The 17,473-nt window shown below is 44.2% G+C and overlaps 1 protein-coding gene across 1 annotated transcript; it reads right to left on the reverse strand.

Annotated features, from left to right (window-relative positions):
* Positions 1–283: 283 nt before the first annotated feature.
* CEBPA (CCAAT enhancer binding protein alpha) lies at positions 284–2,953 on the reverse strand. The gene has a single exon (XM_073659769.1). It carries the CDS (start codon positions 2,806–2,808, stop codon positions 1,933–1,935), a length of 876 nt encoding a protein of 291 aa, XP_073515870.1. The 5' UTR covers positions 2,809–2,953; the 3' UTR covers positions 284–1,932.
* Between the last annotated feature and the right edge of the window lie 14,520 nt (positions 2,954–17,473).

Below are 17,473 nucleotides of genomic sequence, written 5' to 3' on the forward strand. Positions count from 1 at the left end.
CAGAGTCTTCCAGAAGAGTTACACTGTTGAATCTAGCAGAGCTGAAAGTGTGACTTAGCAGAGCTGGATTTGTCAGATGCAAATAAGCAGAGTTTTGCAAAAGTGAAAATCCAATCCAATGTAGCAGGGTGAAATTTGTCATTTGCAATAGCTCAGTGATGTGACAATGTTTTATTCAATGTTTCCTATATAATTGGGGGAGTTATCACAATGCACAAAATAAATATCAATATTATTATGTAATATTTCATGTGTGCAGGTCTGAAAAGAAACCATCAGATGATTTATTTGACAACGTATATTCTTTATTTAGTTTGCAAATAAAAACAGATACGTAGTTGTGTTTCCACAGCATAATTAATAACAAATAGGTGAATTCTCCAATACTTTTTTTTTTTTATATATATATACAGAACTTTTTTAAAAATAAGATTAGAAATTAAAACTTTTTTTTTTTTAGGGTCTTTTTACACAGATTGTAATACTTTAGCACTACGGACCTGGTCAGCTAAGCAGCGCTAGATATAGACTGACCACTAAAGTTTAGATGACTGGTTTGCAACCTGTGGATCTCCAGCAGTGGCGGAGAGACAACTCCTAGCGCCTCCTGACAATCCTGCACGATAGGAGTTGCAGTTCCACCACTGCTGGCAAGCCACAGGTTGCAGATCACAAATGGGAGATGCATAAATTAAAAACTCAAGTGCACCATCTGTCAATCATCCTATATATAAAATCTATATTTTTGCAGCCAGTTACACTGAAATTTTTGTTATTTTAATGGCAAGATATAGCGAAAAAAAAAAGAAATGTATAAAGCTTAAAAACCAACAAAAGTTTCACATTCCACTGGGTCCACTTAATTTTTTTTTTTTGCAAAGGGAAGGGAGTTAGAGGCCATATTTACAGCTCCAGACGATACACTTGCCAGCAAATAGCAGCTATAGAATATTATTCAAGATTAAAATCAATCTCTGTGAGATTTGCAAAAGTAACCAAGAAATGAGAACAGTAAATAACATATATATCCAATGCAAAGTGTGGCTCTTGCATAGCATTGACTACGACATGGCCAAGGCTTGGGACCCTCATAAAGTCATTGTGCGTTTGCATTTCTATGGCACACAGGGTCAAGGCTGTAAGTATTTAGCAACAGACCCTTATGGTGGGCATGCGATGGAACTGAATACAGGGGCGGATTAATCACTGGTGCAACCTGCGCGGCCGCACAGGGGCCCATTTCCACCTCCAAAACAGGTGGAATTTTGCATTATTGGACTGCAAAGAGCCCATTGTTCTTGCACAGGGACCCTCACCTATCTGTGTCCGCCAATGACTGAATACATGTTGCATAAGTCCGAGTGGTCTCCTATGAAATGGTACCCGAAGAACATACAGCCGGGGGGCTCTGTAAGGCAGCAGGGCTCAAGGTGACATTTCTACAGTAACAGATACAGCAAATATTGGTTCTTTATAAGGCACAATAAAGGTATAAGGTGCACGCAGTATAGACCCTGTTCATACATTCAAACCCAGTCTGGCCCCGGTCATGTTAGCATCTAGGGGCCCCAAAGGCTTCCAAGCACACAAGCCATATAATATAGAAAAAAAAGTTACCGCGGTATATAAACATTTGGCCACATCCACAGCATATTCGATACAGATCAGCTCATAAAAATAGTACAAAAATATGGACAAAAAAAAATAGAAATCTATGCTGAAAATGGGAAGTTTAATAAGGGCTCTAGATTGTGCTAGCACCACATCACATCCTATAAGTTGGTTTGCAAAAGTCTGAGAAGTTGGAATCCAGGTGTGTCAGGTATAAAAAGGGGGAAGGATGGTATCCAAGTTCAAAGGAGTGTCTCTGTCACTCTTGGTTAAGGTCCATCTTGGATGGAAGAAGTGTGGACAAGTCTTTTTTTTTGGACATTATGCACAGTTGCCCATGACTTTGACCAGAGAGCTCTCTGGAAGTTGTCTGAAGATGCCCCTGAGGGTCTCCAGCTCTCTGCTCAGCTGTTCCACCCTCTTCCTCAGCTTGTCATTCTCACTGGACAGCTCCATGACCTTCTGCTGGGTCTCCACATTGCGCATCTTTGCCTTGTCCCTGCTCTTCCTCACCGCAATGTTATTCCTCTCCCTCCTCACCCTGTACTCATTACTGTTCTTGTCCACCCACTTTTTGGACTTGCCTCTGGTCTCTGAAGAAGATGAAGATGTGGAAGAAGCAGAAGACATGCCCTTGGCTGAAGAAGTCTGCAGATGATGGTGGTGGTGGTGAGGGTGGTGGTGAGGACTTGGCACAGGGGTGGGTGGTGGAGTTGGGTGGCCAGGTTGCAGGTGCATGGTGGTCTGCGCACAGTGGGCTACCTGGTATTGCAGGTGGGATGGGTGTTGGGGGGCATGGTGAGGGTACAGGGCTGCCAGGGATGCCCTGTTGGCTTCCTCCTCCTCCCTGGGCTCCTGTTTGATGACCAGAGGTCTTAAGCCAGCACTGTCCAGCTTGTTGTCCATATAGTTGGCCATGCAGCCATACATTTGGGGGTGCCCAGGTCCCTGCTGGTAGTCAATCACCCCCTTGCTTCTGTCCTGCTTGCTGCTATGGAAGAGGTCAGCCAGAAACTCGTCGTTGAAGGCTGCAGGGTCGATGTAGGCGCTGATGTCTATGGAGTTCTCGTTCTCGCACAGCTCGTTCAGCTCTCCGGTGGTCGGGGGCTCCCTGTAGGGGTATGCACCGTGCTGAGGATGGGGCTGGGCACTCATGGATGGCCGGGACTCGACCTCGTAGAAGTTGGCTAGCTCCATGGAGCTCCTATAGCCAGCCAAGCATGGTGACGAGCTCCGGGAATCCAGGGTGAGCTCGGGCAGCCTCTCGCTGTGTTGCACCCTGCGCCCCTTCCTGCTGCTGCTAATGACTGACTGCACAGTGCGCACAGCGCGGTATATATATAGTGAGCGGCCGCCGCAGCGACACCTGCTGGACACTGAACATGCCTGCTACCTGCCGCTGCGGGCACTCACTGCTGGGCTCCTAGGTTTCGTGTAGTGCACGTTTTTCTGTTTGCCCAATGCCAGTTCACACCAGTCGCATGTGCAGCTTGCACCAGTATGCCTGTACTTTGCACCAGCAGGGCTGTAGATGGATTATACATCTGCACCAGGATCGGCCGGACAGTCCGAAACTAGCAAAACTGCAGCAGAGATGCACAGTATGTCTGGGGGCAGAGAAGCCATGCGGCTCCGAGGGCGACCAGGTCGGGACAATATATATTGGAAGTGATCTTATTATGCGGCTTTTGTCCCCATAGATGAGAATAGGGATTAGCTAATAATCTATCTATCCATATCTATGTATATATCTCTCATCTATCTATCTATCCATCTATCTAATATCTATCTATCTATCTATCCATCTATCTAATATCTATCTATCATCTATCTATCTATCCATCTATTATCTAATATATATCTCTTTATGCATGTATCCATCTATTACCTATCTATATAGATATTATAAAAAGAAGGCTGCACTCCAATACAAACGTAAAAAAATTGAAAAAAAATGGACTTTATTAAGCCCAAATGGCAATGTTTTGGTTCATAGAATCTTTTTCAAGCCTTAAGAAAGGTGCTAAGAACCGAAAGATTGCTATTTGGGCTTAATAAAGTCCATTTTTTTTCAATTTTTTTACGTTTGTATTGGAGTGCAGCCTTCTTTTTATAATATCTATTATGGAACTAATTTTGAGACTTGTCTGGAGGCCTGGCCCCCACTGTGAGCAGATACTAAGTGCTGCTGTTCCACAACCCCCTATTTCTCTATCTATCTATCTATCTATCTATCTATCTATCTATCTATCATCTATCTATCTATTATCTATCATCTATCTATCATCTATCTATTATCTATCTATCTATCTATCATCTATCTATTATCTATCTATCTATCTATCATCTATCTATCTATCTATCTATCTATCTATCTATCTATCATCTATCTATCTATCTATCTGTCTATCTATCTATCATCTATCTATTATCTATCTATCTATCTATCATCTATCTATTATCTATCTATCTATCATCTATCTATCTATCTATCTATCTATCTATCATCTATCTATCATATATATTATCTGTCTATTATCTATCTATCTATTATCTAACTATCTATCATCTATCTATCTATCATATATATTATCTATCTATCTATCTATATTATCTATTATCTATCTATGATCTATTATCTATCTATCTATCTATCAATCATCTATCATCTATCTATCTCTATCCCTCTATCTATCTATCTATCATCTATCCCTCTATCTATCTATCGCGCTACCTATTTCCTTATACCTTACAATGCCATTCTTCCTCTGACACTCATCTCTATCTCTCTCCGGTTCTGTATGCCCCATTGATCAATATCAGATGCAGTTTATGACAGTTTGTTGCAGGATCATTTTAGTGACTTTAGTAATTTCAGAAGCTTCTGCCTATAAATCGTATAAGCTGATGAGGAGCCCAGAGCAGGAGCAGCTCCTGAGGGTGGATGCCGCTCAGTGTGTGATTAGTTATTATTTATAGTGCAGCAGATCATTTCACACGGTCCCTGCTCTACAACTACATTTCCATCATCCAGCAACTTCTCCTATCCTGCACTGTCCCCTGTACCAGCCTCCACCAGTAACTGCTCCCCTTTCACTGGGTGCCCCAATAACTTCTGAAAAATATTAGAAATTGAAAATCATTATTGGTTAACTGTAAAGATGGTAACAAATTGCAGCTTTCTAGACTGCGCAAGACTCTTCATCAGGATCAGTAATAACTACTGCAACAAGTTGCTGATTATAGTAATAGAACAAACTATTATTTTATCTATCTATCTATGAAAAGGAAAACAATAAATCGGCCTACTAATGCGGGTTTAGACCTCTGGATCCTCTGGCAATTAGACCCGCAAATGCCAGTACAAAAACACCTAATTCAATAAAACTTAGACAGTCCTGGCATGGAATATCTATCCCTCTATCTATCCCTCTATCTATCTATCTATCTATCTATCTATCTATCTATCTATCTATCTATCTATCTATCTATCTATCTTCTCTATCTATCTATCTATCTATTATATATATCCTCTATCTATCTATCTATCTATCTATCATCTATCTATCTATCATCTATCTATCTATTATATATATCCACTATCTATCTATCTATCTATCTATCTATCTATCTATCTATCTATCTATCTATCATCTATCTATCTATTATATATATCCACTATCTATCTATCTATCTATCTATCTATCATCTATCTATCTATCTATCTATCATCTATCTATCTATCTATCTATTATCTTTTATCTATCCATATATCTATATCTATCTATCCATCTATTATCTATCTATTATCTATCCATCTAATATCTATCTATCTCCATCTATTATCCATCTATTATCTATTATCCATCTATTATCTATCTATCTATGTATTATCTATCTATCCATATATCTATCATCTATCTATTATCTATCTATCATTGACCTATTTTCTATCCTATAGCTATCTATTTATCTATCTCCATCTATTATCTATCTATTATTTATCTATCTATCTATTATCTATCTCTATCTATTATCTATCTATCAATCATCTATCTATCTATCTATCTATCTATCTCCATCTATTATCTATCTATCTATCTATTATCTATCTATCTATTATCTATCTATCTATCCCTCTATCTATCTATCTATCTATCTATCTATTTATCTATCTATCATCTATCTATCATCTATCTATTATCTATCTATCTATCTATCATCTATCTATCATCTATCTATTATCTATCTATCTATTATCTATTATCTATCATCTATCTATTATCTATCTATCTATCTATCTATCATCTATCTATCCATCTATTATCTATCTATTATCTATCCATTTAATATCTATCTATCTCCATCTATTATCTATCTATTATCTATCTATCCATCTATCTATCTATCTCCCATTCATCCTTCTATAGAATAAGCCTTCATGTATTTGATCAGATCATTGTATATTTCTCTGCCATCTTGCTCGCTTCTTCCTTGTCTTGTGCTTTGGGTGGACATGTGTGTGATTTACAGGATCAGCCGTCTTTATATTTGATAGATGTTAAATGTAACAGGGAAATTATTTCCCCAGAGGCATAATATATATTTAAGGGGAAACTTGTTTTCCGTTCTAATCCTAATTTATAATAGAGTAATTGATTAGAGAATGTTATTCATCCATTATAGAGCGGCTGTTGGAGGGGACAATCCCAAATCCAAGCGTCTGTGTTCAGTGTGGTCTAACCAGTGTGCCATCAATGCTTATGGAGACCCCTGAGTCTTATGCTGTATGGAATTTAATGCTTTGTACAGGCTTCCTGCATATGCCAAATAATAATAAAAGTTAAATATACAAGCCCCCCACCCCCTTCGTCGCCTTCACACCACAGATATTTGTATTAGGTTTGGTGCCATGGTCTCAGCCCCCCTATCCTCCGTTTGCAGGGTTACGCAATCATTGCACCTCCTTGCAAAAGTGATGATCTAATCTTTCCCTGGTTTTACCACAGAGGGGTAAGAGAGGAAGCATTGGCTGAATGAGGGGCGTAAATAGAATTTTCTCTCTCTTGGAGTCATAGGAACAGGATATGAGAGAAATGAGATCTGTCATTCTAGGACAGGGTGAAATTACGATGCTGTGCTCCAGTGTGCGCCATTGCACCCTCATGTGTGTTCTGGGGGTGAGACCCCAATTGATCACTCACTAAAGGCCTATCCTAAGAATATTCTCCACTCCATTCCACTCTAAAAACAAAACAATAAAACCCACCTTTTTGGTTGTTTTAAAAAGCCAATTTTGCAACAATCCATTAGGGAAATCTGATTAATAGAGAAAAGTCCCCTATTAAGGACTTTAATTTTTAGGCACAATGACAAAGAGCATCCTCCCACCTTATAAAATGCCTAGAAGTGGTGGGTCCTCCAGACAGTCCATTGATTTTACTGTGCAATGCCTCATTTCTCCTATGGGTGTGCTGCAGGGGAATTAAACATCTACTGCCAGGTTCTCCTCCTACACATTATAATTGATTGCTGGGGACCGGAGGAGGGGAATATGTTTTCATTTGCTTTTTTTGGGGAATGCTTTAAAAACAACAAAAAAAAACATTATCCAAAGTGAACAGTCCCTTTAAATATTCCCAAAAGTGAACCCTCTTCAGATCTTAAAGGGGACCGTTTAGTAGAAATAATGGGAAAGCTGTGAAACAATACGTTTTTTGTTTGGATCCGATGATCCACTCATGAGTAATCTAGCATATGCAAATCAGTATGAAAGTGCACTGGGGGCGTGCAAGGAAGAAGCAAACCATGTGCACTGACACGCCCCCAGTGCACGTCCTGTTTGATTTGCATATGACTTCTAGACTAGTTTTCTGATAACTGGCACATTGGAGCTCTACAAAATAGGCCATGTTTTCACTGGGTGACAAGCGCTCATACAGCCGTACCGCTACTGCCATATGTAAAAAAGTGGTGACATGTTCCCTTTAATTATCATCCAGGAGCTCAGAGGCTGGGTCGTTAGACTAAGCCTTCACATCTATTGCTGTTTTTCATACATATTATATGTCCAGCCATAGATATGTGGTTTGGGGACTGTGCAGCCATAGATATGTGGTTTGGGGACTGTGCAGCCATAGATGTGTGGTTTGGGGACTGTGCAGCCATAGATGTGTGGTTTGGAGACTGTGCAGCCATAGATATGTGGTTTTGGGACTGTGCAGCCATAGATATGTGGTTTGGGGACTGTGCAGCCATAGATATGTGGTTTGGGGACTGTGCCATAGATATGTGGTTTGGGGACTGTGCAGCCATAGATATGTGGTTTGGGGACTGTGCAGCCATAGATATGTGGTTTGGGGACTGTGCAGCCATAGATGTGTGGTTTGGAGACTGTGCAGCCATAGATATGTGGTTTTGGGACTGTGCAGCCATAGATATGTGGTTTGGGGACTGTGCAGCCATAGATATGTGGTTTGGGGACTGTGCCATAGATATGTGGTTTGGGGACTGTGCAGCCATAGATATGTGGTTTGGAGACTGTGCAGCCATAGATATGTGGTTTGGGGACTGTGCAGCCATAGATATGTGGTTTGGGGACTGTGCAGCCATAGATATGTGGTTTGGGGACTGTGCCATAGATATGTGGTTTGGGGACTGTGCAGCCATAGATATGTGGTTTGGAGACTGTGCAGCCATAGATATGTGGTTTGGGGACTGTGCAGCCATAGATATGTGGTTTGGGGACTGTGCAGCCATAGATATGTGGTTTGGAGACTGTGCAGCCATAGATATGTGGTTTGGGGACTGTGCAGCCTTAGATATGTGGTTTGGGGACTGTGCAGCCATAGATATGTGGTTTGGGGACTGTGCAGCCTTAGATATGTGGTTTGGGGACTGTGCAGCCATAGATATGTGGTTTGGGGACTGTGCAGCCATAGATATGTGGTTTGGGGACTGTGCAGCCATAGATATGTGGTTTGGGGACTGTGCAGCCATAGATATGTGGTTTTGGGACCGTGCAGCCATAGATATGTGGTTTGGGGACCGTGCAGCCATAGATATGTGGTTTGGGGACCGTGCAGCCATAGATATGTGGTTTGGGGACTGTGCAGCCATAGATATGTGGTTTGGGGACTGTGCAGCCATAGATATGTGGTTTGGGGACTGTGCAGCCATAGATATGTGGTTTGGAGACTGTGCAGCCATAGATATGTGGTTTGGGGACTGTGCAGCCATAGATATGTGGTTTGGGGACTGTGCAGCCATAGATATGTGGTTTGGGGACTGTGCAGCCATAGATATGTGGTTTGGGGACTGTGCAGCCTTAGATATGTGGTTTGGGGACTGTGCAGCCATAGATATGTGGTTTGGAGACTGTGCAGCCATAGATATGTGGTTTGGGGACTGTGCAGCCATAGATATGTGGTTTGGGGACTGTGCAGCCATAGATATGTGGTTTGGGGACTGTGCAGCCATAGATATGTGGTTTGGGGACTGTGCAGCCATAGATATGTGGTTTGGGGACTGTGCAGCTTTAGATATGTGGTTTGGGGACTGTGCAGCCATAGATATGTGGTTTGGGGACTGTGCAGCCATAGATATGTGGTTTGGAGACTGTGCAGCCATAGATATGTGGTTTGGGGACTGTGCAGCCATAGATATGTGGTTTGGGGACTGTGCAGCCATAGATATGTGGTTTGGGGACTGTGCAGCCTTAGATATGTGGTTTGGGGACTGTGCAGCCATAGATATGTGGTTTGGGGACTGTGCAGCCATAGATATGTGGTTTGGGGACTGTGCAGCCATAGATATGTGGTTTGGGGACTGTGCAACCATAGATATGTGGTTTGGGGACTGTGCAGCCATAGATATGTGGTTTGGGGACTGTGCAGCCATAGATATGTGGTTTGGGGACTGTGCAGCCATAGATATGTGGTTTGGGGACTGTGCAGCCATAGATATGTGGTTTGGGGACTGTGCAGCCATAGATATGTGGTTTGGGGACTGTGCAGCCATAGATATGTGGTTTGGGGACTGTGCAGCCATAGATATGTAGTTTGGGGACTGTGCAGCCATAGATGTGTGGTTTGGGGACTGTGCAGCCATAGATATGTGGTTTGGGGACCGTGCAACCATAGATATGTGGTTTGGAGACTGTGCAGCCATAGATATGTGGTTTGGAGACTGTGCAGCCATAGATATGTGGTTTGGGGACTGTGCAGCCATAGATGTGTGGTTTGGGGACTGTGCAGCAATAGATATGTGGTTTGGGGACCGTGCAACCATCTGCTGCTAAATGTGAAATAAAGCAAAAAAATACCCTGATAGCTGGAGACTAGGAGTTGTAGTTCCAGCTGGAAAGCCACAGTTTAGACATAACTATAATTATTGTGGATCCCATCACTGAAAAATCCCTTTAAGGAGTCGTACACGTAAGCTAATAGTGAAAAATATCTGACAGATCTGGACAAATCTTTCCATTGATAGACGTCCATGATTGAGATGTTGTCCTAATGTCTTCTCTGCTGTCACGGAGATGATTATCTGCACAGGATGGGAATGTATCAGCGCTGACGATCATTAACACCTATGATTGCTGTGTAGATTGGGATGGAGATCCCACGTACCCCCTCTGGTCCTGCAGACAGGGGGAGAAGACCCTCTTAGTACAGAGGAGACCGGACTCCAGGGGGTGACCTAATCCTTAGTCCTGATGCACTACCTTCCTAATCTGCACTCAACAGAATCTGACCTAATTGGTGTTTGGATTAATATTATATAGGATTTAGTTTTGTCTCGTGACATTGTATAGAGGAGCAGACAATCTGTTGTATAATATAGTGGGATGCAATGACCCCATAATGGAAGCCTGCGGTAAGGTGGGAGAAAGACCGCAGCGCAAAAGTTTCATCTTTAAAACGTTTTTATTCTATTTCTTGATCTATTTGTCTGAGAAAGGGGTTTATACCCCCAAACAAGTATCTAATCTTCTGAATAAAAGATATCAAATGTATTGATGACCATTGCCTTTTCTACATCCTGGAGCGTGGTCCTACATGAAGGTCTCCATTATTCCTTATCCTCCCAAGAAGATGTATAGAGACAAATGCAAGCGCTCCCTTTTCCCCCTTTTCCTATTATTTATGTATTAATGGCACAAGAAAATTCCAGATAGTCGGGAGTTTCATTATGTGGCAGATGGGTCTTTTGAATGCATAAAGTTGGCCGTATAAATAAGAAAGCTGTTAGCGGAACGCTGGTTTGGCCGTCTATTATCTTCCCTGATCTCTCAATAAACATGCACGCTCAAATTATCTGAGTATGCATCTTCAATGTAATAGGGGTGGCAATCCAATTCCCAACACAACTGTCATCAGCTCCCAATAATCCTGTTCAGAATGCTTGTTTCCTTTGACATCTGCTATCAGGGAACAGTTAGGAGGCCCTTGCATCCATAGATCATGGATAGATCCTGCTGGACGCCCATCTAGTTTGCATGGTCTGCTTAAAGGCTATGGACACCTTTGACATAGAAGAAATTATGTTAGTGATCAGCTTTTGTTAAGAAATTACTACTATAATTGCAATCTTCGTTCATTTTCAGTCCACATTACTTGCAGTTTCCCACCTAATCCAATTTTCAGATTTTTCTCTTGTGGGAGTGTCTCTCTCAGCAATACAGTCTGGATTTTATTTATGTGTGTATCCAGGGTGCTGCTGCCTTCATTAGCTTATATAACAGCACTGTTAGTCTCACCTAATGAGGTTGATCCTCCAAGTTCAAGCTCCAGGAGGGCACACGGGCCGCGGGCATCAGTGCAGCAGATGGTTGAGGCACATAAGACACTGACAATGGAAGTCGCAGGCAGACAGGTGACATCCTGGAGACCACAGACAGGGAGCAGGGTTACAGGAAGCTGTAGGCAAACAGGAGCAGTGTCTTAGGAACACTTGGTGATCCTTATATAGGGGCAGATAATCACATGAGATCACGCCTGGATATCTGCTTATCCCGACGTGGAGCACAACAGAGTTTAACAGACCCGGGTGAGGGAAACAAAGCACAGATCCGAGACAGGTAAACAACAAGTACAGCTTCTATCCTGCATTTATTTCCTCTTTATGGGCTTTCCTCTTTACCTACAGCTTGTTTCCTCTGCCCTCCCTGTGACTGTAGCTGCTTTCTCTCCCTTTGGACATCAGTGTATAAATCTCTTCCTTGCTGCTATCTCTAATACTGATACAAGCGAGGAGGGGGCAGAGATAGCCATCAGAACCAGGAGCAAGGTTTGTTACACTTTTGCAAAAAAAAAAAAATGATTTCCTGATGACTGCGGCAGCAAAATGGTAGAATATATACAGTACAGACCAAAAGTTTGGACACACCTTCTCATTTAAAGATTTTTCTGTATTTTCATGACTTTGAAAATTGTACATTCACACTAAAGGCATCAAAACTATGAATTACCACATGTGGAATTATATACTTAACAAAAAAGTGTGAAACAACAGAAAATATGTCTTATATTCTAGGTTCTTCAAAGTAGCCACCTTTTGCTTTGATGATTGCTTTGCACACTCTTGGCATTCTCTTGATGAGCTTCAAGAGGTAGTCACCGGAAATGGTCTTCCAACAATCTTGAAGGAGTTCCCAGAGATGCTTAGCACTTGTTGGCCCTTTTGCCTTCACTCTGCGGTCCAGCTCACCCCAAACCATCTCGATTGGGTTCAGGTCTGGTAACTGTGGAGGCCAGGTCATCTGGCGTAGCCCCCCATCACTCTGCTTCTTGGTCAAATAGCCCTTACACAGCCTGGAGGTGTGTTTGGGGTCATTGTCCTGTTGAAAAATAAATGATGGTCCAACTAAATGCAAACCGGATGGAATAGCATGCCGCTGCAAGATGCTGTGGTAGCCATGCTGGTTCAGTATGCCTTCAATTTTGAATAAATCCCCAACAGTGTCACCAGCTAAGCCCCCCCACACCATCACACCTCCTCCTCCATGCTTCACGGTGGGAACCAGGCATGTAGAGTCCATCCGTTCACCTTTTCTGCATCGCACAAAGACACGGTGGTTGGAACCAAAGATCTCAAATTTGGACTCATCAGACCAAAGCACAGATTTCCACTGGTCTAATGTCCATTCCTTGTGTTCTTTAGCCCAAACAAGTCTCTTCTGCTTGTTGCCTGTCCTTAGCAGTAATTTCCTAGCAGCTATTTTACCATGAAGGCCTGCTGCACAAAGTCTCCTCTTAACAGTTGTTGTAGAGATGTGTCTGCTGCTAGAACTCTGTGTGGCATTGACCTGGTCTCTAATCTGAGCTGCGGTTAACCTGCGATTTCTGAGGCTGGTGACTCGGATAAACTTATCCTCAGAAGCAGAGGTGACTCTTGGTCTTCCTTTCCTGTGGCGGTCCTCATGTGAGCCAGTTTCTTTGTAGCGCTTGATGGTTTTTGCAACTGCACTTGGGGACACTTTCAAAGTTTGCCCAATTTTTCGGACTGACTGACCTTCATTTCTTAAAGTAATGATGGCCACTCGTTTTTCTTTACTTAGCTGCTTTTTTCTTGCCATAATGCAAATTCTAACAGTCTATTCAGTAGGACTATCAGCTGCGTATCCACCAGACTTCTGCACAACACAACTGATGGTCCCAACCTCATTTATAAGGCAAGAAATCCCACTTATTAAACCTGACAGGGCACACCTGTGAAGTGAAGATCATTTCCGGTGACTACCTCTTGAAGCTCATCAAGAGAATGCCAAGAGTGTGCAGAGCAGTCATCAAAGCAAAAGGTGGCTACTTTGAAGAACCTAGAATATAAGACATATTTTCAGTTGTTTCACACTTTTTTGTTAAGTATATAATTCCACATGTGGTAATTCATAGTTTTGATGCCTTCAGTGTGAATGTACAATTTTCATAGTCAGGAAAATACAGAAAAATCTTTAAATGAGAAGGTGTGTCCAAACTTTTGGTCTGTATTATATATATATATTTTCTTTATTGAAGTCTGTTTAGAAACTTGCTCATTTTTGCATCTAGAAATCAAATGAACAGTAAAAAAAAATCTGTGTAAAAGTGATTATAGCCGTTAAGGCCTCCGCACCCAGGTGCAGCTTGGCTCTCTGTATACTGTCGCCCTTGGCTCTCTGTATACTGTCGCCCTTGGCTCTCTGTATACTATCGCCCTTGGCTCTCTGTATACTATCGCCCTTGGCTCTCTGTATACTATCGCCCTTGGCTCTCTGTATACTGTCGCCCTTGGCTCTCTGTATACTGTCGCCCTTGGCTCTCTGTATACTGTCGCCCTTGGCTCTCTGTATACTGTCGCCCTTGGCTCTCTGTATACTGTCGCCCTTGGCTCTCTGTATACTGTCGCCCTTGGCTCTCTGTATACTGTCGCCCTTGGCTCTCTGTATACTGTCGCCCTTGGCTCTCTGTATACTGTCGCCCTTGGCTCTCTGTATACTGTCGCCCTTGGCTCTCTGTATACTGTCGCCCTTGGCTCTCTGTATACTGTCGCCCTTGGCTCTCTGTATACTGTCGCCCTTGGCTCTCTGTATACTGTCGCCCTTGGCTCTCTGTATACTATCGCCCTTGGCTCTCTGTATACTGTCGCCCTTGGCTCTCTGTATACTGTCGCCCTTGGCTCTCTGTATACTGTCGCCCTTGGCTCTCTGTATACTATCGCCCTTGGCTCTCTGTATACTATCGCCCTTGGCTCTCTGTATACTATCGCCCTTGGCTCTCTGTATACTGTCGCCCTTGGCTCTCTGTATACTGTCGCCCTTGGCTCTCTGTATACTGTCGCCCTTGGCTCTCTGTATACTATCGCCCTTGGCTCTCTGTATACTGTCGCCCTTGGCTCTCTGTATACTGTCGCCCTTGGCTCTCTGTATACTGTCGCCCTTGGCTCTCTGTATACTGTCGCCCTTGGCTCTCTGTATACTGTCGCCCTTGGCTCTCTGTATACTGTCGCCCTTGGCTCTCTGTATACTGTCGCCCTTGGCTCTCTGTATACTGTCGCCCTTGGCTCTCTGTATACTGTCGCCCTTGGCTCTCTGTATACTGTCGCCCTTGGCTCTCTGTATACTGTCGCCCTTGGCTCTCTGTATACTGTCGCCCTTGGCTCTCTGTATACTATCGCCCTTGGCTCTCTGTATACTGTCGCCCTTGGCTCTCTGTATACTGTCGCCCTTGGCTCTCTGTATACTGTCGCCCTTGGCTCTCTGTATACTGTCGCCCTTGGCTCTCTGTATACTATCGCCCTTGGCTCTCTGTATACTGTCGCCCTTGGCTCTCTGTATACTGTCGCCCTTGGCTCTCTGTATACTGTCGCCCTTGGCTCTCTGTATACTGTCGCCCTTGGCTCTCTGTATACTGTCGCCCTTGGCTCTCTGTATACTGTCGCCCTTGGCTCTCTGTATACTGTCGCCCTTAGCTCTCTGTATACTGTCGCCCTTGGCTCTCTGTATACTGTCGCCCTTGGCTCTCTGTATACTGTCGCCCTTGGCTCTCTGTATACTGTCGCCCTTGGCTCTCTGTATACTGTCGCCCTTGGCTCTCTGTATACTGTCGCCCTTGGCTCTCTGTATACTGTCGCCCTTGGCTCTCTGTATACTGTCGCCCTTGGCTCTCTGTATACTGTCGCCCTTGGCTCTCTGTATACTGTCGCCCTTGGCTCTCTGTATACTGTCGCCCTTGGCTCTCTGTATACTGTCGCCCTTGGCTCTCTGTATACTGTCGCCATTGGCTCTCTGTATACTGTCGCCCTTGGCTCTCTGTATACTATCGCCCTTGGCTCTCTGTATACTATCGCCCTTGGCTCTCTGTATACTATCGCCCTTGGCTCTCTGTATACTATCGCCCTTAGCTCTCTGTATACTATCGCCCTTAGCTCTCTGTATACTATCGCCCTTGGCTCTCTGTATACTGTCGCCCTTGGCTCTCTGTATACTGTCGCCCTTGGCTCTCTGTATACTGTCGCCCTTGGCTCTCTGTATACTGTCGCCCTGGGCTCTCTGTATACTGTCGCCCTGGGCTCTCTGTATACTGTCGCCCTTGGCTCTCTGTATACTATCGCCCTTGGCTCTCTGTATACTATCGCCCTTGGCTCTCTGTATACTATCGCCCTTGGCTCTCTGTATACTGTCGCCATTGGCTCTCTGTATACTGTCGCCCTTGGCTCTCTGTATACTATCGCCCTTGGCTCTCTGTATACTATCGCCCTTGGCTCTCTGTATACTATCGCCCTTAGCTCTCTGTATACTGTCGCCCTTAGCTCTCTGTATACTGTCGCCCTTGGCTCTCTGTATACTGTCGCCCTTGGCTCTCTGTATACTGTCGCCCTTGGCTCTCTGTATACTGTCGCCCTTGGCTCTCTGTATACTGTCGCCCTTGGCTCTCTGTATACTGTCGCCCTTGGCTCTCTGTATACTGTCGCCCTTGGCTCTCTGTATACTGTCGCCCTTGGCTCTCTGTATACTGTCGCCCTTGGCTCTCTGTATACTGTCGCCCTTGGCTCTCTGTATACTGTCGCCCTTGGCTCTCTGTATACTGTCGCCATTGGCTCTCTGTATACTGTCGCCCTTGGCTCTCTGTATACTGTCGCCCTTGGCTCTCTGTATACTGTCGCCCTTGGCTCTCTGTATACTGTCGCCCTTGGCTCTCTGTATACTGTCGCCCTTGGCTCTCTGTATACTGTCGCCATTGGCTCTCTGTATACTGTCGCCCTTGGCTCTCTGTATACTATCGCCCTTGGCTCTCTGTATACTATCGCCCTTGGCTCTCTGTATACTATCGCCCTTGGCTCTCTGTATACTATCGCCCTTGGCTCTCTGTATACTGTCGCCCTTGGCTCTCTGTATACTGTCGCCCTTGGCTCTCTGTATACTGTCGCCCTTGGCTCTCTGTATACTGTCGCCCTTGGCTCTCTGTATACTGTCGCCCTTGGCTCTCTGTATACTATCGCCCTTGGCTCTCTGTATACTATCGCCCTTGGCTCTCTGTATACTATCGCCCTTGGCTCTCTGTATACTGTCGCCCTTGGATCTCTGTATACTGTCGCCATTGGCTCTCTGTATACTGTCGCCCTTGGCTCTCTGTATACTATCGCCCTTGGCTCTCTGTATACTATCGCCCTTAGCTCTCTGTATACTGTCGCCCTTGGCTCTCTGTATACTGTCGCCCTTGGCTCTCTGTATACTGTCGCCCTTGGCTCTCTGTATACTATCGCCCTTGGCTCTCTGTATACTATCGCCCTTGGCTCTCTGTATACTATCGCCCTTGGCTCTCTGTATACTATCGCCATTGGCTCTCTGTATACTGTCGCCCTTGGCTCTCTGTATACTATCGCCCTTGGCTCTCTGTATACTATCGCCCTTGGCTCTCTGTATACTATCGCCCTTGGCTCTCTGTATACTATCGCCCTTGGCTCTCTGTATACTATCGCCCTTGGCTCTCTGTATACTGTCGCCCTTGGCTCTCTGTATACTGTCGCCCTTGGCTCTCTGTATACTGTCGCCCTTGGATCTCTGTATACTGTCGCCATTGGCTCTCTGTATACTGTCGCCCTTGGCTCTCTGTATACTGTCGCCCTTGGCTCTCTGTATACTATCGCCCTTAGCTCTCTGTATACTATCGCCCTTGGCTCTCTGTATACTGTCGCCCTTGGCTCTCTGTATACTGTCGCCCTTGGCTCTCTGTATACTATCGCCCTTGGCTCTCTGTATACTATCGCCCTTGGCTCTCTGTATACTATCGCCCTTGGCTCTCTGTATACTATCGCCCTTGGCTCTCTGTATACTATCGCCATTGGCTCTCTGTATACTGTCGCCCTTGGCTCTCTGTATACT

The sequence above is a fragment of the Phyllobates terribilis genome, unplaced genomic scaffold, assembly GCF_046119375.1.
Source record: "Phyllobates terribilis strain yellow unplaced genomic scaffold, ASM4611937v1 Scaffold_14__1_contigs__length_39327217, whole genome shotgun sequence".
Lineage (NCBI taxonomy): Eukaryota > Metazoa > Chordata > Amphibia > Anura > Dendrobatidae > Phyllobates > Phyllobates terribilis.